Consider the following 27,703-nt stretch of genomic DNA (forward strand, 5'->3'; position numbering starts at 1 on the left):
AAAAGATCCACTGTAAAACTGCAACATGCAATAAGAATTTTACAGATGTGCCCCTATTTATAAAAACACATATTTAGACGCAGTAACGAAGTGTAGCCCCTGAAACAGAAGATGTTTACCTTGTTCTGTTTCCTCTCAGAGCTCAAAGCATCCCCTCTGACATGCACTGACATGCAGTTTATTGTAGGAGGGGATTGAATTATTAATGGTTTCCTGGGACAACCATAACACAATCTCTCTTTACTCTCCTTAATATCTTCTGACCAGCGGCTTCTTCAATAGTTTCAAAATCACATTCACTTACAGCGTCTTGGTGCTGTCTCATTCAGATGTGAAGATTTTTTTAATGACAGAGGACATACCCTTCATTTGTCATTGCTCATTTTGCCTAATTCAAATCAACAAAACTCTAGGCGGCAGCCGAGGCTGAAATAATGAGTTTGTGGGAATTACAGCTCTGCCATACTTTCAACTTCAGAGGATGGAAGCAGCTTCAGTTTGAGTTACATAAGCAATGTTTAATATTTTGTGTTTGGTTGATAAAACTCCTGACTGAAAATGATGCTCTGTAGCCTGTGGTATCTGTATTTCTGGGGGTTGTTAGAGAAATTCACATTTATGGCATTTGCTCTTATGCTCTTGTACAGAGAGACTTTCAGCTTTAATCATGCTACAGAAACAGGCAAGAAGTGTGGTTACTCAGGTTGGGAATCAAGCCTCAGTCTGCCTGGAAATTAGTACACCATGAATACATTAGAATAAAAAGAGTGAAACTGACAAACTGTGGAAAATAACTAATTTTAAGGAATATTCTGTGATTGACTGGTGTTCTTTTCTGTTCTGTATCTCATTTTCACAAAGAAACACATTTGAATTCAGTCACACTTTTATTAGAAGTATCTGGGCAGGTGCTGAGGTTATGACCATAAACTTATATAAATTTAATTTCATTCATTATCTGTAAGCGCTTATCCAGTTCAGGGTCGCGGTGGGTCCAGAGCCTACCTGGAATCATTGGGTGCAAGGTGGGAATACACCCTGGAGGGGGCGCCAGTCCCTCACAGGGCAACACACACACTCACACCTACGGACACTTTTTGAGTTGCCAATCCACCTACCAACGTGTGTTTTTGGACTGTGGGAGGAAACCGGAGCACCAGGAGTAAACCCATGCAGACACAGGGAGAACACACCACACTCCTCACAGACAGTCACCCGGAGGAAACCCACGCAGACACAGGGAGAACACACCACACTCCTCAGACAGTCACCCGGAGCGGGAATTGAACCCACAACCTCTAGGTCCCTGGAGCTGTGTGACTGCGCCACTACCTGCTGCGCCACTGTGTAATTTTAATTTGCTACATTTAAATAATTATAAACATAATAGTTTGCCCATTGGCTTGTCTCTGTTTTTCAGGTCAACACATTTTCTGTTCTTTTTAAATACATGGAAATCTGTTTAATACGCTGGTCACGCTCCGGTTTTATGTGCAGATTCGGTGCTTTATAAATAATAGTTTTGTCATTTATTTATTAAAACTTAAAGTGGACCAGACAGCACATTAGCTTCTTTATTTTTGAATACATTAGGAAATATTTACAAAAATGGTCACGGTCCAAAATCTACAAATAAAGCTTGTAAATGGACCATTCCCAAGCAGTGCACTTGACTTGTTAAAACGCAATAACAATCACTGATATTCTTCATTGTGTCGTCCCTCAGACCTGACTCTGAATGCTGAAGAAATTCCAAGTTATAACCCGACCTGTTCTCTTTAAGGCTATGTGCACCAACAAGAGACAAATTCAGCCATAGAGACAGAAGAGGCTAGAAAGAGGCAGAACTGTTTCTTCCTTGGGCTGTGAAACCACTGTTGCTTCAGCGATGGATCACGCAATGCAGTGCAGCGAAAAACTTCCAATTCATCAGGTCAACTTTTGGAACTGAATCTATCTGTGAGCTCCGTGGCTGCTGTGGGCTGATAAAGTCATTTAAAATTCAGTTTGAAGGAACCTAGAGGATTGGGTTTTAAACATTTAATTGAAAGATGTTCTCATCTGGAGAATTCATAACTTCACAGTGGATGTTACACAAGCAAGGCTCTTGAAACTTGTCCATTCTGAAAAGCACGTTCTGTAGCTTCAGCTCTACTCATTCACACTTGTGTGTGTCTCAGCCTGGTCTGTTTGCAGCTCATACTGGAGAGCTCATTAATAGATGGTAACAAAATGTTCTGTTAACTTCAAACAGAGTCTGAAGAAATGATAAGTGCAAAAAAACTACAGAAACCTCAAAGAAAGTGACAATAAGGAAAAATACACATTGTGTATTGATACAAAATTGACAATATCCCACATGTCCAAGCATTAGAAAAATAGCCTTTATTCAAAAGTCTTGTTGAAGAGAAAGTTAGAAAAGCTTCTGCTAATTTGTATTATCAGTTAAACACATGCTTTCATAGCAGAGGTGTGCAGAGCTGAACAGGTTTAAAATGCTGTGCTTAAGGTAAGACATTTTGACCAATAATTACTAGGTAATTATTGACCTTTTTGTAGCATTAGCACCTTCTATTATCTCAGTGAACAAAGACTCCACTGAGGCAGGTTTAAACTCTTGTGCTGCGAACAAAGCTGAATCAGGAATACACTGAATATTTATACGTAGTGTATAGTGAGTTATAATATGATGTGATTACTGTGAGTTAAATGATACACTAATCATTACAATTATACCTTAAAAAGTTGCAATGAACAGTACCATTGTAAAGTGGCTTGAGTCAGAAAATACGAATATAATACGACAATCGAGTTTACAGGAAAACTCTGTTTACAATAAATATTGTTTTTTTTACATCAGGTGTAATATTGGATTAATTTGTAGCAGGTTTAATGACCCCTTTTTGCGTTGTGCTTTCATTCCTAATCAATTCATTATAGCAGCCTGTATAGTAAAATAATACTACTAATAATAATAATAATAATGAGTGATTACATACACAAATAGTGATGTTACATTTTATGGTCAAGCAATGGTTAAGTGCTTCTATTTCTAGTGGTTAGTGTTAGTTTAATACTACAAACGTAATTCATCTAAACTCCACAAACAGACAGAGTATTTATGCAGATACACTTTGTTTGAATTATTTAAGCGTTTACAAGCAGCGAACATTACCTACTATTACCATGTGTATCTCCTAACAGTGTCATTCTGGTGTCATTTAGTTTTATAGAGATCTGCAGAGAAAATATAACCAATGCCAACATTTAACTCTGCTAATCTGTAACCTACAGCACAGTGCAAACTTCTTAGTCCACCCTTAAATTTATTTCGCTCCCAGTCAAACTGACCATTCAAAACGTACCATTTTCTTCTTTCAAAAATATCTGGTATTTTTCAGTCTTGTAAGTTAGTTGCAGTTTCTACTTCTCCTGACCCGATTTCCCAAACTAAATCAGTGATGCTGAGATCTGGTCCACTCCTCTGAGCACACCAGAAGCTGAAAACGGAAAAACCTCAATGGCAATTTTGACTGACAATTAGAAAGAGTGGTCTTTGAATTTTGCTTAGTACCATAAGTGCTTTAAGGAGAAAAATTACCTAACAGGAAATACACACAAACCACAAGTTATGTACAGAGAAAAATGAGTAATAAGAGTCACTAATGTACAGCTTTCCAAGCTTTTTTTGTACCTGTTGCCACTGTGTTGTATACATGGATTTCTTTCCTAGGATTTTTAGTGCAGTTCAATCCAGTTTGTGCTGTTTTTAAGAATAACTATTAAATCATCAGGGAGTCAATGACTGGAGACCTAGAGTAAAAAGAAACAGTGAAGAAAGCGATGCTCTGTGCTTCCCACATTGTAAAGGAAGAAGACTGAAAGAGGATAGAGCCCATTTTCTCATATGCTCTTGCAAAACCCACATGCCAAAGTCATCCACTGTGTTTCTACTGTAGTGAATTAACTGCAGATCATTTGCCTTGATAAGAACATACTGATTTCCTCAAAATCCCCACGCCACAATTCTTACCAGTCGTGTTGTACACACAGCCATATTCCCAGAAGCAAACAGCTAGGAAATTAGTGAGGTCATATTCATCATGGCTCTCCATCAGTCTGACTGTTCTAGCTGTTAATTTTCAACAAGTTTTGCCAAGTTCTGTCGCAAGTTGTTCAGGTCAAAAATCTTGAGGTCCAGAATTTCAATGACCTTCCGCACTTCACTCTCTGCGTGCTGCCGTGCGTCCAGCGATGATGCTAATGTCTGCTCAGCTTGCTGGACCTGCAGCTCCAGCTCAGCATTTTTCTCCTCCAGCTCCTACAGGCAAAGCAGAGACAGTGGCACTTACCATATGCTGAACCATGGGAAATGCAAATTAGGGCGGTCAAGATTTTACGTGAGTAAAGTAAATAAAATAAACAATCAAACAAACCAAAAGAAATGTGTTTAAACAAGTATTTAGGATGAGCTAAAAATGCCTAGTTATTATTGAATATATATTGATTTGCGTAAAAAACCCTTTCAATTACTCGATTAATAATCAGAACTGTTTGTCAGTTATACAACACCTAAAACAAACAAGAGTGAAACATCTAGTGCTCTAATTAATACACAAAGCTTATGAATGAAGCCCAAGCATACCTGCATTCTTTTGTTAACCTCTTCGTTTTCTTGCTCCATTTCTCCTAAATATGATTTATTGCTCTGTAGGGTGTTAATTTCCTGCAATTATATTATTTTAACAATGTTCATGATCTGAAGGACATCCACTGATTTAAGAAAATATTAAATGACCACACTCCCCCACACACCCACACACTCCCCCACACACACCTGAAACTAAAGTAATAGAGTAAGAGTGTTCCTACTTCATCTTTAGCTTTTATAAGGGCCTGTATTTCTTCTACAGCATGAGAGGCCTCTTCACTTCCCTTCTCTGAAGAACCAGGACAACTACTTTGTGCCTCCATCTCTGCTACCTGAAATCCATAAACATACTGTTACTGAAATGAACCATATCTTTTCTGTCATTCATTTTGTTCCATGACTTCAGAGACACAGTCTTCTTCTTTTTTTTGTAACAGAAATTGCCCATTGCCCATCTTCTCATCTGAAAATCATACCTTTGGGACCAGTCAGAGTTACCACAGCTACGAATGACAAGCAGCACCATTTTCTCTCTGTAATGCGTTTTTCTTTTCCGAAGGCCGCTGCGCATATCTTGCTTTGACTCACAGACACACACTTCCAAAAGCCCATGGTAGGAGTGTGCCATGATTCAAAGGCAACAGATCTCTCTTCTGTTTCAGTAAAAACTTGTTTTCCCTTGAGGCAAGGCAAAACAGGGCAGTGACACTGCAGCCATTTTCAGCACACTCACAGTTTAGAATGCTACACGTATTTGTTTGTGCCTGAAAAAACTAACAGAAGCAAGTCCCCACTGGTCGTTTGTCTTTTCTACATTTTAAGGCAATGGCCATACATTACTGTACTCTAAAAATACCATTCCTTGCACTCTCCCTTGAGACCTGAACTACTTTCCTCCACTTTGTTGTATTCTCCTTATAGACAATATCAAGTTCCCAGGGATTTTATGCATCAGTTTGAATGTTTCTGCAGCATGATTCAAATAGATCTACTATGAAAACTCCAAACAAACACATTGTTTTGCAAATCCAGTAAAATTAAAAACATTATTTGATTTTTTTTTAATGAGCCAAGGAACTCACTTCACTGCAAAAAAAGGTGACAGATTTTTTAAAAATAAATTACATGCCGTCTTTGTTGATTTGCTACAATTTAATGTGCAAAAGATTGAGCAGGTTCATATTTAGAAAACAACACAGTTTTGTAGATATTCCTGACAGTACTACTTTGTAAATAGTGCCAAAGCCCACACATTGTATTCCCTTGTGATATCAGCACTCATCAGCTCCCTTGCCAACTTCAGAGTAAAAGCATTTTTATGTGCTTTAAATAGTCTGGAAATGAAAAACGGTCAGATCTTTATTTAGGCAGGCCTACTCTTCAAAGCGACAAATACACTCTGATGAACAACTCATGCCAAGAACTTCATTTTTATTTTAAACTAGCCATCAATATTTAATGTTATCCAGTACCTTCATATGAACATCTTGATGTGTGTGATGGTGTGCCTCGTATGTCGTCTTGATTTGTTTCAAGGCACTTTTCTTAATTAGTGAAGTCAGTGTACTGTTAGCTAAAGGTATATGACCTATGGCCCCAAGCAAATCTCAGAGGAGTCTGAAGGACAGATGAAGAGAAGTCAGCAGGCAGAAGGATGTACCTGCTCTCGCAGTCGGTCTGTCTCTTCCTGATACTCAGACAGCTGTTTCTTCCACTGCTCAATGTTGCTGTTGGCTTCATGGAGTGCTGCAACCAACTTAGCGTTGCTCTGCTGTAGTGTGTATAGCTCTGTCTCCATGTTTACTTCACAAACTGAGCTACAGGAAAACACACATAACAGTTAAACAGAGTGAGTGCATGGTTACAATTTTAGAAACTTACATTATTTGACCAAAGGTTTGTAAATACCAGCAAAACATCCTCATTTCTTCTTATAAACATGTTGACTGACTGCATGCAGACCCAGTCACAAATGGAAAACTACTCATTCATTCATTATCTGTAAGCACTTATCCAGTTCAGGGTCACGGTGGGTCCAGAGCCTACCTGGAATCATTGGGCGCAAGGCAGGAATACACCCTGGAGGGGGTGCCAGTCCTTAACAGGGCAACACACATTCACTCACACCTACGGACACTTTTGAGTCGCCAATCCACCTACCAACATGTGTTTTTGGACTGTGGGAGGAAACTGGATCACCCAGAGAACACACCAACTCCTCACAGACAGTCACCCGGAGCGGGAATCGAACCCACAACCTCCAGGTCCCTGGAGCTGTGTCACTGCGACACTACCTGCTGCGCCACCATGCCGCCCTAAAACTACTCAATGTACTGAATTTTCTTGATTCATACTGCTTTAGTTGACACGGTACTGAGTCTGGTGACCTCATGTGCAGCTTCTTCAGATAGTCCCATTCTATTGGTCAAAGATTTTATGGAGATTTCAGTATTCAAGCTGTGTGCGCATAGTAGAATTATGAGTGTCCAAAAACGTTTGAGCATAAACTGCATATCCACAGTCAGGGAATTTTCTTTTTGAAGAAGAAGGGAAAAAAAATAAACACATATGTTGCTGAATATAATTAAAATAAATTATGACTTTCAAAAAGATGCCTTACAATCTTCTAATCCATATGCACACTTCCAGATGAAACTGACTGCTACTATAATCTTCATAAATACTCACTCTTTGTTGTACTGTGAACAACATATTTTACATGCCACATTCACAATCTGTGGATGACATCTGCATGATGAAGTACGCCGAGCAACTGCTAATGTGTAGAGCTGAGTTCCAGAGCAAAGCAATCATGCATAATGACATGAATGTCACTGAGAGACCGCACAATGAACAATGCTTGATATAGGTCTCAACTAAAACATCTTTCTAAAAAAAAAATAAAAACCTTCACAACATGAGTGAAATCATGCATCGCAGTGTGTAATGTTCTTAAAGGCAGAACGTTATTGGCATTTAGCTGTTTCACTGCCCCAGAAAACTACTGATGAGGAAGAACATGTCTGGCAGTTAGAGATGAGGATTTTGTACAAACGAGCAACCTCAGGACAGCTTTAGTCCAACCAAGAGGCAATGAAACATGAATACTAATTTCACCCCCAGTAAGGGTCTTGCCATTTTTTTTCCCCAACCAAGACACAGAACCAATTAATGTAGTATGAAATCCCTGAAGTGTAAACAAACCCAGGAGAGAAAAAAATAATCTAAAACCAGGTAAATCTGAAAACTCAACACATTTAACAGTGCTTTAAAAAAATGTAATTTACTGAAGAAAAAAAGGACTATTGAACCAAATTTAGTTCATAAAATGGCATACTAAAAGAAATTAATTTTGCTACAATATTTTCTGTTAATGCATTGTCTCTGACACCATCTGACACCACTTAGTGTTAAACATATTTAATTTTCATAGCACTGCACATAGTGGGCCTGTTTAGTCACAGCACGCAAAACATGAATTGTTAACACTGTACGCATTACCCTTCAGAGAGCATCTTTTTAACATGTTCCTTCTCTGAGGTCTGCTCAATGTCTGCACTCTTGCTGCGGAACAGCTTGTCCTCCCCAGGGCCATTCACACACAGAAGAGGTGGTGGAGAATGGTGTTCTTCAGAAAGACCCTGCAAGGTCCAAACAAATGAAACAAAATATATTTATCCATCTAGAGACAGCACCCTGTAAATTCAATTTGGGTAAAATTCCATGCTTCTGCTAATTAACTGAAATTACTAACGACTGCAAACACGCCAGCACTTTTACTGGGGAATCTATTCATCTTTATTCATGCCTATATAGAACCACAGTCTAGGTAATGCTTCTCAGTAGTTTGCATCAATGGTACGGTGTCAAGTTTTCCGGCAAGCTAAAAATTGCCAGAATAAATTTGCAATGTCCATTCTAACTGGACAAACGAGAGACTAGTCCAGTGCATATTAAAATCTGTTGCATTTATCAATGACAATTGTAACCCTTGTTTCATAAAGCCAATATACAATAAACAGATTTCTGCTTCCTAATCCTGAGTATTGAAGCAAGAGCTATCCCCTACATAAACCAAGTCTTCATGCTTCACCACAGAACACACAATCATATAAAAGCATGTGTGCTGTAGTGCAGCTTTAGATTCCTACACTCAGAAAAGGCCTGTATTATTAATCCATCTCAAACTCAGCTTTCCCCCAGTGGAACTGGTTCTGTTTCCAAGGCTCAGTACCCAAAGACTAGTAAGCCTTCTCTACAGCAGGACATGAAGAAAGTGAGTAAAGCTAATAACCAAAGATATGACATGTCAGTGCTGGCTAAAGCAGGGATTGATTAATTATACATCCAGAGGGTCATGCAAAAGTAATGAGGGATCACGCATTCCTGACATATTTCTCTCCCTTCTGACATTTTACTACCTAAACATAAAGCAATACTAGCGTAGCCAATGCCTTAAAGGCAGGGCAACTATTAACAGCAACTATTTCTGACTTTAAATTCAGTCCTCTCCTGATATGACACTGAGAAATGATCTTATACATAAAAATGTCATCTAAAAGCTCCTGATATCTGTGTCACAGAATACTTACCTTCACGCTCCATACTCGTTTACACCTGTGACCGCCAGACAACACAGGAATTTGGTCATGAAAGCAGAGAAATATTCTTGCAAAGGACACTCACCTGAGACAGCTTGAAAAGAAGATTTCCACAGCAGCACAGACCCAAAAAAAAACAGAAAAAGAGAACACAGGTAACATGACACATCTCAGGTTCTCTTGATTATGTTGTATATTCATTAATACACTGCAGATTAAAGTGAATTACAGCACTAACAACATGGTAAAGCAACCTATGAAAAATGTATGTAGCCTGACAGCACTGTAAATAGTTCAACACAGACGTCAGATGCGCTACACTTTCAGGCTGCAACAAAAGCTTGAGTTTCATAAACACTGAAGACTTTCATAGAGGTGTACTACTCCTAGGTACTTCAGAGCAGAGATTTCTAAAACTGTATGCTTACAAACAGATGAAACAGATAGTAGCTATACAGCTTGGGAGATGCACTACATCTCAAACAGTGCAGTCAGAGTACATCTTGGCTACTTATTTATTCATATGTTTTTCGTGTTTCTTTGCTTTCATGTTTTTAATGCACCCTTGGCTGAATGCTGTCTTCAAAAAATGGCTTTATTAATTGATAAGAGGAGCATTTATACTGGCCACCTAAGGCCCACATTGTTGCCTTGGAGCATTTATAACACCGAGGTCAAATTATAAATAAATAACTCGCATTCAGTGGCAGACGCATATGGCTTTCCCATACGTAGCTTAAGAGAAGCACACTTGAGTGCACTATGAACTCCCCCAGATAGCAGCAGAGCAGCTGGACAATACACAAGACTGGTAGCGTTTGGATGTAATCTGTTCACACTATTATCTGCATTAGAAAGGTTAAGCTACGAGAAATACTCAGATTCTTCAGCAAGTTTAAAGCTATGTACACAGCAAATATGTACAATGAGATTAATGTTCCTTTTATGCTAAAGAAAAACATGCTTAGGCCAACTGAATTGCAACACGGTGACAGAGTTTCAAATTCTGGAAGCAAGAGGTCAAATCATATCTTTTAATAAAGCAATGTTTAACTACTGGAGCATAAATCCAATTAGTTTGGCCTAAATTATGAGTTATCAAACTTTTATCAGCTTAAAATCAATATTGGCTGAAAGAAAAAACCTGTCTGTCATGTCATATTAGACTCATGTCTTTGCTGAGCACAATATAGAAGTTAGAGTTGAGTGTGTCCAAATGGAGAATATAAAAGGTCAGTCAGCTGTGAAGTAATGGTCCGAGTGAATCGAATCCATGTGCCCTGCTGAGTGCATGAAGTGATTTTAATTCCACAGTGGCTAAAATCAGCCTCTCTCACTGGTCAGCTGCCGTACGAGGCTGTGTTTAGTGATACTGCATACACAAGCATGCAGCGTACAGCTAAAAAGTCCAGCTAAAAACAGCTCAAATATGTTTTCAAGTTACTACAGAGATAAGATGCTTGAAATTTACATAAACCTTACACAGTTAAGCCCTATTCGGACAGGGTTAATTTTACCTGTGGCCGTGGGGGTAAAGTAATATTACCTGAGTATTTCAGTAGTTTTAATCCCATCTGAACTATTTCAGTCATTTTTCCTGAGTGTGCGCTGCCGTCTCAGGAAATAGTCCTGAGCCTTTTACCTACTGTAAAACGAGCAGTAAAAATGACCCCAGGTTAAACTAATCCTGTCCAAATTGAAATGTGGAGTAATATTGCGCCATATCCCAGAGATATTTAGTGATGAAATATGAATGAACAATGCACCATGCTCAAATCCACACAGTGACCTGTAGTTATGTTTGGTCCTCACTACTAGCCTCCCATTAAATGGTTATAATAACTGTGTGAAGGATTAGTAAAGTCTTTTTTGCCACCTTCTTGCCCAATATATTTTATTAAGGACTAGAGGATAAAGTCGATTAGGGCTGTATGTTTTGGTGGGAGGCCTGATCTCAGAACAGTTGCGACAGTCTAAAATCTCCAGTAGCTCTGCTGTGTCTGATCCACACTGTGTGACGGCAGTGCGTGAATCGAGTAGCCAAAGTAAAACGTGTGGTTAGAACCTGTGGTGCAGCGATGTTTAGACCAGTGTTGATCAGTTCAAACTTCTCCTGGGACTTCTCCCGGACAAGTCGTGCTGCTTCCTTTAATTCTTTGAACTGCTCAGAGAACTATAAAGATACAGAAGAAATAGAGACAAAAACCATTTCACCATTTCAACTGAATGCAATATTGATTTTAATAATACCAATTTCACAGGAGTGTGAAATATGCAAATAATTTCATTTTGAAATTTGTAATTTCAAAATTCACAAATCAGATGAGTGTTTCTGTGGGTGTTTTGATAAATTTAATTCATTCTTTAAATCAAATGAATGTAAATAACTTTTAAGGCTAAAATATATGCACGAATAATCTGTGCTTTTATTTATCATCAATTCTGATCCACTGCAGGCATTGTTTTATTTTACATTTACACTACATTAAACACATTAAGTTATGATATGATGAGCTACAATACGGTTCCATAATTAAGCTAATTCCTTGACATGGAAAACTCTTTACCTGTTGAAGCTGCTGCTCTGTGGCGAAGCCTAAGCCATAGACGGTGTTGGCCCTGCTGTCTGCCCACTGCCCAAATTTCTGTGATGTCTTGGTGAAAGTCATGTTAGGAGTAATAGTGCTGTTTATAATCGCCTGTATCAAAGGGAAGGCAGAAAGAGACACGTTAAACAGCAACCAAACAGATACTTTGCTTAAAGAGAGAGTGTGTACATTACAAAACCTTATGGCCATTTGTTTGTCACCTTGGTGCCTCCTACACTGATGATGCGATATACACTCCTGCTGGCATCGTAAAAGAATGAGACAGTGACTGCATGCTTGCTGGCAGGGATCCAGTTTCTCTTGGTGGCTGGATCAATCTGGAAAACATGTGCCTTGGCACTGAAGAGCGGTTGTTCCCTGTGGTACAATAATATTTACATTACATTTTATCATGTATATTTCATTAACTACAGAAAAGCTCAATCTACACCTGGGGTTTAAAATACGTAATTTAGCATCTATAGAAAGTCAACGTTTTTTTGCTAAAACATTAACCACCTATGTCCTTCTACGTCTGATTGAACAGCTCCCGTCTGGGAGGTATTGTAAGAGGTTTCCCGAAGAGGAATGGAGGCAGAGGAGCAGGCAGGAGGCTGACTTCAACACAACCACTTTCTCATTCATTCATTCATTCATTATCTGTAACCCTTATCCAGTTCAGGGTCACGGTGGGTCCAGAGCCTACCTGGAATCATTGGGCGCAAGGTGGGAATACACCCTGGAGGGGGCGCCAGTCCTTCACAGGGCAACATACACTCACACACTCGGACACTTTTTGAGTCGCCAATCCACCTACCAACGTGTGTTTTTGGACTGTGGGAGGAAACCCACGCGGACACAGGGAGAACACACCAACTCCTCACAGACAGTCACCGGAGCGGGACTCAAACCCACAACCTCCAGGTCCCTGGAGCTGTCTGATTGCGACGCTAACCTGCTGCGCAACTGTGCCGCCCACCACTTTCTCTTCGACTTAAAAAAATTGTTCTATGTGTGGCTGGTGTAGCATAGTGTGTAACACGATTCCCTTGCATGTAGAAATTTGCTGTGTTGCTCTGTAGAAAATTGCTCTGGTTATGAGTGTCTGCCAAGTGCCACAAAATTACTGGTTCTTTCCATGTCTTTTCAATGGGGTTCCTGAATAAAAATGCACCATCTGATTGAGCAATCATGACCCAACTGCCACAACAGCTTTGTTGGCAGCACGTCTGTGGTCGGGCCTCAGGAGAGGATTTAGTTAGAGAACAGTCTATCTCAGTTCCCTTTGCTCACTCGGGCTACTGTAAAAGGGGATGTGAATCCACGCCAGTGAGGCTGAAAAAACCCACATCATTAAAACAGTCCATCTAATATAATGTAATTTAATGTAATCCACCATTTAATGTCATGCAATGTAACCGCAATTACGCAATGTCAGTTTTAAGTGCAATTTAATAAATGAATCTGAAGGACAGCAACAAAAATGAAACCTTAAAAACCATGCATGCTCCCTTTGACAGTTTCTGTCTGGCTATTTGTAGCTGATATTAATCACAATTCAAATGCAGTTCGGTACAACCCTAAGTAACCAACATCAATCTATCAATCAATCAATCAGTCAATACACTAGATATGTCAGTGTCAGAAGGACAAATCCTGTCAACAATGTTAGTTTTTATTATTTCTATCTGCCACTAAAAAGAACCCCCTTCAATTTTATCTTTGATAACATGTCCGTGTGGCGTCATTCATTTGCTAGAAGACATATCATGGGTGAAACAAGCAGTCAAGGCCATGACTGAGCATTTCTGCTTTAAACTGCAGTGTTCCAGAGTATCACAGTATCAAATGGGCAAATTCAGACAGACAGAGTCTTTTACATCTTAAACCTAAGAAACAATCCAGGCAAATTGCAGGGTGGGTCTTTGAGCTGCAGGCGAGTGGATGAGAGGCATGCACACTGAAAGAAGAAAACAACTGTTACATCTGAGTCCCTTTTAAGGCATTAGGAGGAGTTGGAAATAACTTCCAAATCTGTAATTTTGAGGAACAGGGGTTTAAATGCTGACCAGTGGGGGATGTTTATTTAAAAAAAAGCCACCTACTAACTCACATACTATTTGATTCTTAAGGACTATAGACAAGATCTTATTATCATGAGATGCTAAGTCAACTGAGGTCATCATTTTGAGACAGCAGGTCATAATCATGAGATAGTAAGCCATGACTATGAGATACTGTCTCTTTATGGTAATTTATTAAGTGCCTATTTTTTCAAGTGGATAATTACTTCCCCATTAGATTACAGTTGGGTTTGCAAAAAGAAAAAAAAAACAGCAGTGTCCTTGAAATGACACAAAAACATTCAAGGTTGGGAAACTCCTGAGTCCCAAGCACACCATAAAACAAAACTCCTCTCAAAGGAAAAAAATGATTGTATTGAGCACCAGCTTATAGCTTCATAGCTTAGAGCAACAGACCAAACCAAGGAACCAAGTTCAAAGGAACAAGGCAAAATGTGGATAAACTAAAGGCTTTTTCACACTGAAATAACCGCTATACTGCCTCCACAAACTGAAAGAAAAAGAGGGAAAAGGAAGAGACGGAAAGTAATACAGTTGAGTTAGGAATGGCTAACATTTGCAGTGGAACATAAAGCACTGAAATCTATGTGAGAAACTCACCCCATTTTCCACCAAACTGGAACGTTAACACTAACTGACACAAACGTCGGGAAGTGCCTCTCGGAGCAGGGCTTTATCTCTGTAAACGCCGCCTTTCAGAGTAAATAACAACTTCTTATTCAGCTTTTTCTTCTCATCTATGTGGGTGTGCTGTAGACTTAAAGCGTTAAAAAGCGTTAACCTCAGTTCTTCGGATTGTTCTGCACTGTTTTGACCGTTATGTTCTCCGAGGACTGTGGGTCTCTCTCCTTTGTTTGTAGTATATCCGCCAACTCTCGTTTTCTTCCTCCATTTTCTGTCTTCTCACGCAATGCTGAAAGATTTGTGGGGGTTCATTTGCTGCGAGAAAGCACACACTCTCGTTTGTGATAAATTCCGCGAGTTTTTGTCTGCAAATTCGTTTTAAACTAGTCTACAGCGCTGAAGCCGAAGCGCCTTTCACTCTGCTACAGCCGCTTTCTGGATTGTAAAAACTTGTAAACGCGATGTGTCGCCACCTGCTGGTCATACAGCGCAGTGCATTTCAGCGCAGTGCATTTCAGCGCAGTCTGACAGCTGCAGGCCAAAGCTCTTAAGCTAAAATCTCCCAAAAAAAATAGGGTGTGTTAGTGTTGGATCCCATCAATTAATTTTGATTATGCCACTGAAAAATCTGCATACATTGTGTGAGTGTGCACATGCAGTAAAAGTCAGAAAATATTACATTTAAACTTAGCTGGAAAGGTAAAAAAAATTGCAATCCAGTCATTCATTGATCATTTGTAACCATTTCATCCTGATCAGGGTCAAAGTGGGTCTTCAGCCAACCCTGAACCATTAAGCCCAATAAAGCAACACAACCCAGTCACCCAGTCACTCATATCTGTGGACAAGTTCATGCCAATCATCCTACCAACATGTGTTTTTGAAGAGTGTGAGGAAACAGAAACACCCAGAGGAAACCTGCCAAGAGAACTCTACAATACACAGAGACCCAAGACACAGGGCCCTGAGACCCTGGCGCGGTGGGCCAACAACACTACCTGTGCTATCACCTCAACCCCCAAGTTGTAAACAATATTTTATAATTTTATGGCTAATATCATTTTTTTCTTATATTTAAAGCGTTTACTCATCTATTTATTGGTATATAAACAATATAAATTGGTACATACAAAGGTCTATATTTGGAATAAAAATTAAGACAAACAAAAACAAATCAAGATAAGGACACATAGTAATAATAATTCAAGGGTAATAACAATATCCTATATTTTTCTTACATTTTATTTTCACTTTTTTTTATATTTTTAGCAATACCTGTCATATGCATTATACTTATCACACAGCTGATATTTCTTTCAATGATGCACTTAAATTCTACTGATCAACGACTCCCTCTTGTGGACAATCTAAAGAAAGACGAGACATCTTTTAATTGTGTGTCTTTTTTATTATCTGATTTAAAAAAAACAGTAAAATATGTAGTCTTTCCATTTTTCTGGGTGATTCAAACTGGTACCTCGTCACGTGACCTTTCAAAAACTGTACAGATTTTTAAAAATAAAAATGAACCTATAATCCAGGTGTCATTACAGGACTAATTAAAATATCAGCAATTTATCAATATTAATATCAATATCAATTTATTTACAATAAATAAAATGGAATTCAGAGTTTGCTTCATAGTTTCACTCTCAAGTCACAAAGCTACGAACAGAAAGTGCAAAGTTCACACAAATGGCTTTCAGCGTCTAGCTGTTTTTATTGAATCCAGGCGTCAGTGTACACACTGCACTGCACATACCCTGTTTATTATTATTATTTTAGAAATGCAGCATACATCTCTCTGTTTTTAAAAACGGCTCTGTGTCTTACAGTGTGAGAAACTACACAGGTTTACAAGTCTACATGAGGTTTGGTGGTTACTCAGCAATGCTGCGTTCAGTGTGAGGCATGATGTGTGATAGAGTGACATAGATATTAGACTTATAGCTCTGGAGCCATGCTAAAGAATGAAGCTTCAGTCAACAGACATGTCTCAGCTCATTGAGAAAATGGTGTAAATATATGCAGACGCTCCGGTTTCTGTCAGCACAACTGTAAGTCGGTATGTGGATGAGTCAATGGACTATTTCACAAGAGATCTCTCTGAATTACTTTGTTTCTGTCCTAATGACTGAATTATGCAGAAATTAAGATAAGTTGGTATCCGCAATGGTATTTTCATAATATGAACAAGCAAATACAAATTTACCAATAATTAAATTATTAATAATTATATAAATAACAATAATAATTATAATGGATTAAACTAATTGAGTATAATATTGAGTAGTAATCCGAGTAAGTTCTTTCATAATAATATAATGAAGTAGAGCCTATCCACAATCATTGGGCACAAGGTAGTCCCCCCCCCCCCACCATCACAGAGCAAGAGAAAGGAAATCCATCGCTCAATTAATATTGTCTTTAATGAGAACTTAAAGGTCGTGAAAAGTTTTTTTTTCACCCTCACACAGTATGTCTGTGGATTGTTTATGATTCTAAGATCAGAATGAATCCTTTTTCTAAATTTACTTCAGACACATAACAATTTAATGTAAAAATATAACTAAAAGTAAATTTCAGATCCTATAAAAAAAGACATAAACATATCAGGTATCAGAACACATCAGAAACTGAACCGTACGAACATTTGGGTCAAAGGCATTTTTGCAGAATAAAAAAAAAAATCCCCAAAACTAATGACCTGAGAAACCTGAAATATAAATATTCACTTGGAAGAAAAACATACATTAAACAGGCAAATTATTTAAAAGAACACAAATAAATACATCCATTTTCAGTTTAACATTTCAGAGTCATATTCTCAATCATTGTATATATTTCATATTCAAGTGAATTAGGAGTTTTGGTGTCTGTAACCACCACAGTGAACATACAGGACTGTGCAAGAAAAAAAACAACAACAAAGAAAAACAATGTCCATCCAAAAAGAAGCTAAAAAAAAAACAAAAAAAAAAATTTAACAGAAAATTCCACAGAAGTCCAAAAGCTAACATCAGAACTGACCACCATTTAACTTTATTACAGCTTCCAACCTGAAGCACCATGTAAAGTAGAAAAAAAAGAAAAATCCACATAAGAAGATACTTCAGCCTCAGAGTAGAAGTAAAGACAAAAATCTTTTTTTTTAAATCAAACCTGAAGCTCGATTTACTCCTTTTTCTCAAAGATGAAGACTTTAAAAACTGTGATGTTGACATTTCTTCAGATCATTCAGATTCATCAGATCTCGCACAATCATTAAAAGACTCTATATCTTTTCATCATTTTCTGAACTCCTGAAAAATGAATCAGTGGATTTTTTCCCTGTTTGCGCCAGAAAATAAATACAAATGAAACATAGCTACTACAAATTTCATAAAATTAACCTGTTTCACAAAAAAACTGCTGACTAAATATATGATTATTGTGTGCATAGATATTTGCTGATCTGCGGCGAGGGCTGAGGACAAAATAAACACATGCTCTTTATCTAGACTCATACGATGGCACCGAGCATGTTCATAATGTTAGCAGGCTGCCGAAGTATAGCTGCAGTTCTTTTGTATTCTGATGTATATTGAAATACCCCTTGTGCCTGAGTAGTGTGCATCCTGTCACCGCTCAAAGTTCAAACAAAACCTTGTGCATCCTTGTGCATTTTTTTTTTCATTTTCTGGATGATGTGAAAATGCCAGCTGGTATTTATACTGCAGGAACATTTCATTATGAATGGTCCAACAGAAAATGATCTTACAGCATGAGTGCAAAAATAAATAATTAATAAAAACAAAATGTTTTTACAACAACTTTCATCTAAGCTATTGTTTTTGTTCTTCTCATGAAAAGCTTTTGGAGATACAAAGGTTTACCCCAAAAGCATCAATTTCTAATGCTTCAAAACAGTTGCAGTAGAAGTTCTGTACATGGAACTGAGCATTTAAGCTCTTTCTGTGACCACAACTGGGCGTTCGAGAGTGAGTAAACCCTGCCACCTCAGCCCGTTTGCTGAGAATTTTCTGGTTGCTTCTTAGAACTTGGTTATTTCCAGTTTCACGTTACATAAGGAAGGAAAACATCGTGGGGACATCCAAATTCGATGCTTTTGCAAGTTGTTTCAGCAAAACTGCATTTATAATTCGGTCATGTCCTAGAATGATCCATGCATGCACTACCACATGGGACAATATGTCCCTGGAATATTCTTTAAGGGGTTAAAGAACAGAACCATGTCTGTACAAGGGTGTGCTGACCTCACAGTTATTCTCCTTTTGGATTGTGTCCACTATTTCCAGTGGCTCGGACAACCTGAGCCTCTGTCCTTCGGGATTTGTAGAAGAGCTGGTAAAATGTGTTTCATCCTCCTCTTTTTCTTCCTCCTCCTCCTCCTCCTCCTCCTCTTCTTCATAGACACTGAGCTGGCAGCCTAACAGAACAGTGCTTTGCTCTGGGTTGAGGCAGTTCTTGCTTTTATCCACATCTTCACAGTGCAGAAGAACAACATCATCCACCTCCTCCGTCACTGCCTTCAGATTCTACACAAGTGATCAGCCGTTAACTAATGCAGCCGACAACTTATAAACACAGACACACACACACACACACTCACACACACACACACACACCTATACACAAAAACAAAATCCCCATATTCCCTGCCACTTCTACAAAAATCAAATGAGTAAAACTAAAGGCACTATTCCATATTTTAAACATAAAACAAAACATACATGATTTCACTAAAATAGAGAGCAATCAATTAGTTAAAATACAAATGCTTCATAATCATTAAGTAGTTTAATATGTTTCTGATGGTTTATATAAGAGGTAGAATCACTAAGTCTTTGCTTATAAGTCTTATATTATTTAGAGTATAGCTAAAGTTTAGGATGGTTATGGACCTTTAGACGGTGTGCTCTGTTCATACGTATCTTCACATGCTGATTTTTACTGAATTTTATTTTCTTAGCCAGTTACTAAAACACAATACATATCTCGGACAAGTGGGGGATGATTTGCCCTGATTTTTTACATGTGTTGTGGTGTTTTACACATTGACAAGTTAAGGATGGGGCAATGTTTGAATACCTATGCTTTATTACGTCTTTGATGGTGTTCATAAAAAACTTAAGTGAGGCTGGCGTTGTGGGTGGAGCTATAGCTTCAAATACCTATAGTTTCTACAGAATGAAGCTGAAGTTGGTCAGTGTTGCTTGTGTGAATTGGGTCTTAGTCTCTGACAGAAATCAAGGCTGAAAAAATGCAGTTTTATTGTTAAAGAATCATACCAAATGACTGTAAATGCTATTCATTACATCGTTATCAACTTCTGCTACTTTAATGCGCACTGAGCTGAATCTTCATATTGATTTTCTACAGCATTTACCTAACAATATTGGCCAGGAAATGATAGCCACCTGATCAGTAAGTCACTCTACTCTATGCCATCTATGCAGCTTTCTGAAGATTGAGTGCAAAACCTTGGTGCTGCACTCATGCAGTGTGCTGACAGCACATGATTTTTTTTTCGTTGTTGTTGTTTTGTACTGGACCACAAGGGGAAACCCTTATATAGGTCACAGTTTGCTGTCACTACACAGGACGTAACACATTCAGCTTATAAAGCCAAAGGTGTAAACCCCAACCAAAAGCCCTCTCCGTTATAGAGTGATTGGTGTCAATAATTTACCTCCTTTTGCAAACTAGCAAATATTAAACATTATTGAGTAATTACTGTGAAATGTGTATTCAGAAACTATCATGAAATATTCTGAATTGCCATGAATTGTTCATAACTGCTGAAATTTACATTGTAAATACTGTGTAGTTTAATAGCATTTAATGTAGCGCCATGTGTAGGTAACTGAAATGATTTAATGTCCGTCAGTATTTCTTACCTGGTGATCAACATGATAGGAAGCTGTGGCAGAAATCACAGGGCTTGGGATTGTTGGTAATATCTTCCTTTCAAACCTGGAATGCGTATCAGACACATTAACACATCATACCATCTATTGCATTGGTGATAGCTTTACAGTCTCTGTATGTTCCTGTGGTGGACATTTGAGGGAACACACAAATTAAACTTGTGTATATCATGTTAAACATACACATGGAACTGTAATAAAGTAGGTTTCCAAATCAGTTAAAGGAATAATCCATCTGTAGCATACGTATCTTATTCTCATTTAGCAATGACAATAATCTTAATGCATTTCCTCTGTGGAACTCAGCAGGCTTTTACTTCAGCAACATAATTCTTCTGCTGTTCATTAAGCACAGAGAAATTTGATTTTTTAAATTACTGCCTGTGGTCATTAAACAAATGCTACAGATGTGTTGAAAATGCTGGATTGTTCCACTCCAGCTGTTTCCCTTCTCACCTTCTGAGAGCAACTGAGATGAAAAGTGAGAGGAGGAGCACAACTCCACAAACATTTAAGATGATCATTAATAACCCTGAAACAGAGCAGATAATTTTTTGATAATCGGATTGACAGGAAACATGATCAGATTCATTGATCAAAGTCACAGAGAAAATTTTTCTAATGATGGACAAATGCTTACCAGGGAATGGGGATGAGTTTGTAAAGAAGTCTGCAGTGGAATTAGGCCCCACTCCTGCTTTAGTCTGCCCAGCAATGTACACCGTGTAAGAGGACACTGAATTTAGGTCGCTGAGAAGGAAGCTTGTTTGATTTTCTGGGACTTTGCGGTAAACTGTAAAAACAAATTGACAGTGGTAAGCAGGCTCTTGTTTCAACATTTTGGATGCTAAACACTTGCAAATCACTCACTCACTCACTTACTCAGTCCTTCAGTCAGACACTCATATACTCAGTCACAGTTAGAAACTGCACCACAAGGGGCACTATTTCACACATGCTGATTTACTGTTATGAACTGCTCCACAAGGAGAAGCTATTGTGCTATGGTTTTGTGTCCCTGTTTGGAATATGTTGTTGACAGTTAATTAAAAATCACAAATCACATTGTGTAGTCAGTTCAGTACAGGTCAGAGAGCATAAAATAATTGCTTGCAGTTTTTTTATTTGCCTTTAACCTACTGTCTCTTTTGGAATTAGAGTTAAAAACGGAGTAATCAAGTGAGAGCAAGTAGCACAAATAATATAAATTACTTTGTAGTTTCACAAAGAGCCCGTATTTCAGTTAGCCTCAAAATATACTCTGCCAGCTGCAATCATTTCAGACTGGAAACATTTCCAATGACATGAACTGTTCCATTTTATTAGAATCATCGCCTCCAGTGAAAGGTCAGTATGTCTCACCTGTGTCAGAACCTTCTCTGGAGATCCAGATTGCATAGTTCAGCAAGAAACCACGCTGCTTCTGAACTGGAATTGGCCTCCACAACAAGACAGCGGAGTCTTGAGTGATGTTGACTACTGTCAAATTCTGTGGCTCTGCTACAGGTGCTGCCAAAAATTAAACAGGAAATGAATCTCACAATAACACCACTATTTATTGCTTTATTTATTCATTTATGTATATTTCTTAAATCCTTTTTAAAATCATCAGGTGGTTTAATTGTAGTTCTACTTTATTTGGAACTCACCTCCTTCTGTAGAGTATATAGGACACATGCTGCTGGTGTACAATCTATTATTACTTATGTTGTGAATAAAGTAATAATAACGTACATATTTCTCCATATCTGAAAAGAAAGTCATATATTGAAAAGACTGGTTGTGTAAAGACAAATGTAAAATTTATCCATATCACAGTTAAATCCAAAGCTTTTTTTATTGAAACATTTATTTCATATGAACATTTTATGGTGATTTGACCAGTAGAAAATAACCAAATAAAATATCATATAATCTCAGCAGTTGGTCGCTGAGCAAAATCACTTTCTGTCAAAGATGAAGATCTAGGAGTGTAGTTTTATATGTTTTTCTTAACTATTGTGACAATGTCCTTTGGTTTAATGTTTAAAAATTAACCTGCTAAGAAATATCTCCTGAAAAACTGCTGTTTTTGATTTAAAATAAGCAAATTTCAGGTATCTGACATCTACATGTTGTATATTTATTTTATTAATATTTGATACATGTTTTATTGTTGACCGTTGTTGATTCTTACATTTCTTAATGTCCTCAACTGTAGCCTTTTTCGAGGTGTTCACACTTATGGGCCAGGTTTCACCGTCTATGAACTTGTACCACTCCAAACAGTAGTGGTTACTCTTTTTCACTCTTCTTGATTCTGTGTGACAGTCTTTTAAAGACACAAGATGAGACCTCAGATTTATAAGTTTAAATACTAATATTTTCTGACACATCTTTCAAAGACACTTACGTTTTGAATGCTGGACAGGGGGGATTGTCATCTTTTGAGGGGCTGATTGTGCCACGTTGTTAATAGCAATGAGGGACAACCTGATTACAGAATCCGTTGCTATCAGTGTATGAGATGTTTTGTTAGTGGTATGGTTTTTAGATTTACATGAGAAGTGTAGAGTCAGGTTGTATGTGACACCTCCATAAGAGGCTTCAGGAGATGGTGCCTGGAAAAAAAAATCAAAAGTGTAGATTTTTGTTTGTTACACTTCACCTACCAACCAACCAACCACCTACCAACGTGTGTTTTTGGACTGTTGGAGGAAACCGGAGCACCCGGAGGAAACCCACGCAGACACAGGGAGACCACACCACACTCCTCACAGACAGTCACCCGGAGGAAACCCACGCAGACACAGGGAGAACACACCACACTCCTCACAGACGAGAGAACACACCACACTCCTCACAGATAGTCACCCGGAGGAAACCCACGCAGACACAGAGAGAACACACCACACTCCTCACAGATAGTCACCCGGAGGAAACCCACGCAGACACAGGGAGAACACACCAAACTCCTCACAGTTACCCAGAGGAAACCCACGCAGACACAGGGAGAACACACCACACTCCTCACAGACAGTCACCCGGAGCGGGAATCGAACCCACAACCTCCAGGTCCCTGGAGCTGTGTGACTGCGACACTACCTGCTGCGCCACTGTGCCTCCCAAATTAACATTTTATTGACTTCAATTTCAAACCAGTCCCTTGAATGCATTACATTTTTCTGATTTTACTGAAGTTATAGATTTTAATACAAATACTATTTTTGCACTTAATGTAAAATACTTCAATACTATTCAAATACTTACATCCCAAGAGAGTATAACTTTTCTCTTTCCATCTATCTTCTTTTCTTTCCAATGGACTAAAGGTGTTTGAATATCTGCAAAACAGTACGTGTCATATTTAACTATTAATCATATTTTGAATTTGAATATGAAATCCTATTCACTTTCCAAATTGTATGTTTTACAAAGCTATTATTATATATTACATGGACTTTGTAGGAAAACACAAAAGAAAAGCCCCACAAAGTTCCACCATGTTCTTATCCAAAAACAAGTGATCTATAAAAGAGTACAACAGAAATATTACCAATTAAAGGCCCTCATCTAATCATAAAACATCCCATTTTTGGCCACTGTTCCAACAAACCCATAAAACAATAAGGGGCTTTTTAAGGAATGTTTTAGACATAAATTATACATTTATATTTTTAGGTTTCCTTTGTTGTATGCTTGTACCTAAAAAATCTTTTCTGTGAATGCTGTTTTCCTACAGCCTTACCATTCACCTAAAGTAAAAGCTATTAGTATTTCCTTATTTTTATTCTCCACACTCACCCACAGGAACATAAATGATGTGGCTCCACTCACTCCAGAGCTGGTGTTGTTTGGCCTTGCGTCTTACTTGGACCTGGTACACAGACTGGTTCTGCAGCTGCAGAGTTCTGGAGTCCCATTTAGCTGTAGTGTATGGAGAAACATTCAGCTCTAGACTCATAATCTACCGTTGATATACAATAAAACCATCTCAGTAAATTACAATGTTATTAGACTCAACAATGCTGCAGGGCATTCATAGTATTTTATTTCTGATTTTGATAGGTTTTGTGTTTCTACACTAGTTCAGAAAAGATTCCTGAATGATTCTGTGTTTGGTAAAACCAAGATGTAAAAACAGGTGTAGAAGCTCTATACATGTGCACATTTATTTTGCTAAGGATGCACTGAAACATTTTAGCCACGAACCTTCCCACATACATGGTGGACTGGTGACAAAATGTAGCAGCTGCATCACTTAAGGTGGAATGGACAGCACTATTAAGAAGCTAAACTGCCAGAATCATTACATTTTTCTTCATTATCTATCTCTGAACATGTATCAGACTAGCTTAGAAATTGTACTCTGCTCAAAATATTGAGAAAAGAAACAAACCTTCTTTACTGTCCTCAGTCTGAAAAGTCTCCTGTGATTTGATGATACATGAGATTAATAAATCACCTCCAACTCCTTACAGAGCCAAAACATGACCTGATGGTCTATGACATGCACTTACACTCTGCCATGAATCATTAATCATCCTCCATCTGATCTCATAATCTGCGCCTTTTTTGTCTTTTGCTCTGGGCCAGCTTAGTTCCAGAATTTCAGCTGACCTCACCTTTTTCTGGATGTCAGGAGCTCTGTATTTCACTGATTAATGGAAAAATGTATGTGTAATAAGTTGTTACATTCATTCAGGAACAGAAAACATTCTGTTACAAAAATTAGACGGATACAATTGAAACTGCCTTAGTATATCATCACTATCTCAAAAACATCCTTTGTTAGAAAAACCTTTTGTTAAAAAAGTACATAATGGATAATGGAAATTTTAAAGCACATTAATTTAACCAAGTAATTATGGTTCATTTGGTTTTTGGATAAAATGGGCAAGTATCTTTAGGACAGTGGGGATAAACTGATGTGATTTAATTGGTTCCCTAGAGTGAAGACTTTACCTGAGTGCTCAAGGATCACAGTGGTATTGGGAGAGTTGCAAACTGTGTTCTCTGTTTGCTTCAGGACCCATATTTTTGACTGAATTGTACTAAGCACAGATTCTAGAACCACCTGGCTGTTTTGTGCGTTGCCAACATTGAGTTCAACAAAGTGTGGAATATTCGAAGATGACAAACTCCTAAAGAGGAAACAAAATTAATTAGCAGCAGAAAATCAGTGGAAATGTATTTACTGCACATTGCAAACACTCTGTCCAATACCATCAAACATTGGCCTAAATACTTTAAATAGGCCACTTATTTACAGTTGGGTGCATAAGATTTGACACCCTTAGGTAAAACTGTGTCATAAATAATATTTTGTTGACTTTAAAAGTGAACATAAAAATACATAGTCTACACTCTCAGAAAAACTGTCACTGTGGTGGTACCCTAAAGGGTGCATATTCAGTACCTTGCACTAGGGAACATTTTTAAACATGTACGATTTCTCAGCCACTGTATGAGGCACACATATTACATTGGTCCACCTTGTGGTTGCAAATAGTAGCTCATCAGCAGCGATAATAGCTCATCTGTTGCTGCACAGTCATCCTCATCCTATGGTCCTTCATAAGTGGACACAGGACGCTGCCCATAGGACCCTTTTTAGCTGGATATTTTTGGTTGGTGGACTATTGGTTGCGGGGTTAAAACTCCATCAGCAGCTGTGTCTGATCCACTCGTATAAAATAAACAAACACCACCACAACATCAGAGTCACTGCAGCACTGAGAATTATCCACCATTCAAATAATACTCGGTGGTGGTCCTGATCATTGAAGAACAGAGTGAAAGGGGCTAACCAAATATACAGAGCAGAATATGGACTACAGTCTGTAATTGTAGAGCTATAAATGTTAACATATGCTCAGTGGGCCTGATCACACTGAAAATGAGATTAGAATATAAGAGTGTGAAACTAAATTTGGCCAGTCAGTTTCCACAGATGAGATTCGGAGATAAAGAGAGATAATCAGAAATCAGAGCCGGGGAAGGTAATGATGGATGCTTACTGGTGACGTTTATTGTTAAGATTCTGAATCTTTGAATGAGTCATGGATGTTGGGTTGTGCCAGTATCTATATGAGCACCCTGGGACCTCCTGCATTACAGGCCACAGTGTGATTACACCACCTCTTTGCGCCGTAGTCGTAATGCAACTAGACTATGTGGTGCTGACGATGAATAACTGGAAATATCAGTATTTTAGGAATAGGCATGAGAAGTAAAAGAGGGTTTCCAGACATGGGAAATGAGAAATAAAGGAGAGTGTGATAAATTTCAAACTGATAATGGCTGACTTACCATATAGAAAGGGTATAAATAGCACTTGGAGTATGGTCTTGGTCCTTCCATTCACAAAAAAAGTCTTCGTCAAATAGAGTACTATTCTTATAACATTGTGGCCCTGGGAATGGGCATAGTGCACCTATTGGAATGTGATGGTCAAGAGATATATTACACATCTTCATTAACAGAAAGGTAGGGCAAAAATCGCTGTACGCATCTCCAAAATGGTGACCTTACATAACTGCCCTTTTAACAATATGTGGACTCTTAGGTTTACGTTATTATATTTAGCTTTAAAAATATTTGAATGTTGTTCAATTATTGCTGATTTGATAATTATGAATGATTATTATAATGAATTATTTCATTTACAAGGCGACACTTATACGCTACTCCGTTTTCATACTACTGTAGTGCTGTTTTACTGATAAAATCTTTACAGATGTATGTCAGCTGTTTATTTCTCCTTTCGTTCTGTACTGTGGACAACTTATCAACACAATCTGACGTTTGTGGTGTTGATACTGATCTGTGTGAGCTTCTATAATGTGATAGTGACGGGCCAACGTACCTTCAGCTCCTAACGCAGCAAACAGAAGCAGTAAAAGTCCTACAGTCTCCATCGCCTCTGGACTTCAAGCAAACACAGATGAGAAGCTCCTCAAACATCAGTAACAGCCAGCTGTCAGCCTCCACCTGCCATAATGAGCAAAAAGACAAGGCTTTAGAGGTAGATGGCATCTGACTTTTAGTCTCAAACTGAAACCTTAGGGGACTCGTGTCAGCATGTTGTAGCTTTTTCTTGCATACAGGCATCTATGCTGCATGACCACAAACCACAAAACATTTGGGGAGGAGACTTTTGTGATAGCTCAAAGGTGAACTATCAAAGGTTTCATGTTAGTAAAGACATGTTAGTCTAGACACACACACTGTTTTCAGCGAACAG

The 27,703-nt window shown here is 38.3% G+C and overlaps 2 protein-coding genes across 2 annotated transcripts; both read right to left on the bottom strand.

Moving 5' to 3' along the window:
- Positions 1 to 1,555: 1,555 nt before the first annotated feature.
- Positions 1,556 to 15,006, bottom strand: homer3b (homer scaffold protein 3b). Its single transcript, XM_066647877.1, has 9 exons — positions 14,525 to 15,006; positions 12,062 to 12,218; positions 11,820 to 11,951; positions 11,318 to 11,425; positions 8,153 to 8,292; positions 6,312 to 6,468; positions 4,873 to 4,983; positions 4,646 to 4,726; positions 1,556 to 4,321 (listed from the first exon to the last, which is right to left on the bottom strand). The coding sequence occupies exons 1-9, from the start codon at positions 14,527 to 14,529 to the stop codon at positions 4,136 to 4,138; spliced, it is 1,077 nt and encodes a 358-aa protein (XP_066503974.1). The 5' UTR covers positions 14,530 to 15,006; the 3' UTR covers positions 1,556 to 4,135.
- Positions 15,007 to 16,024: 1,018 nt separating this feature from the next.
- il12rb1 (interleukin 12 receptor subunit beta 1) lies at positions 16,025 to 27,494 on the bottom strand. Its single transcript, XM_066648079.1, has 15 exons — positions 27,326 to 27,494; positions 26,770 to 26,893; positions 25,423 to 25,601; positions 24,978 to 25,114; positions 24,857 to 24,887; positions 24,262 to 24,384; positions 23,728 to 23,801; positions 22,871 to 23,078; positions 22,655 to 22,789; positions 22,128 to 22,226; positions 21,841 to 21,987; positions 21,119 to 21,271; positions 20,935 to 21,010; positions 20,449 to 20,524; positions 16,025 to 19,086 (listed from the first exon to the last, which is right to left on the bottom strand). The coding sequence occupies exons 1-15, from the start codon at positions 27,375 to 27,377 to the stop codon at positions 18,766 to 18,768; spliced, it is 1,935 nt and encodes a 644-aa protein (XP_066504176.1). The 5' UTR covers positions 27,378 to 27,494; the 3' UTR covers positions 16,025 to 18,765.
- Between the last annotated feature and the right edge of the window lie 209 nt (positions 27,495 to 27,703).

Source organism: Hoplias malabaricus, chromosome 16 (genome assembly GCF_029633855.1).
Source record: "Hoplias malabaricus isolate fHopMal1 chromosome 16, fHopMal1.hap1, whole genome shotgun sequence".
NCBI classification, from domain to species: Eukaryota; Metazoa; Chordata; class Actinopteri; order Characiformes; family Erythrinidae; genus Hoplias; species Hoplias malabaricus.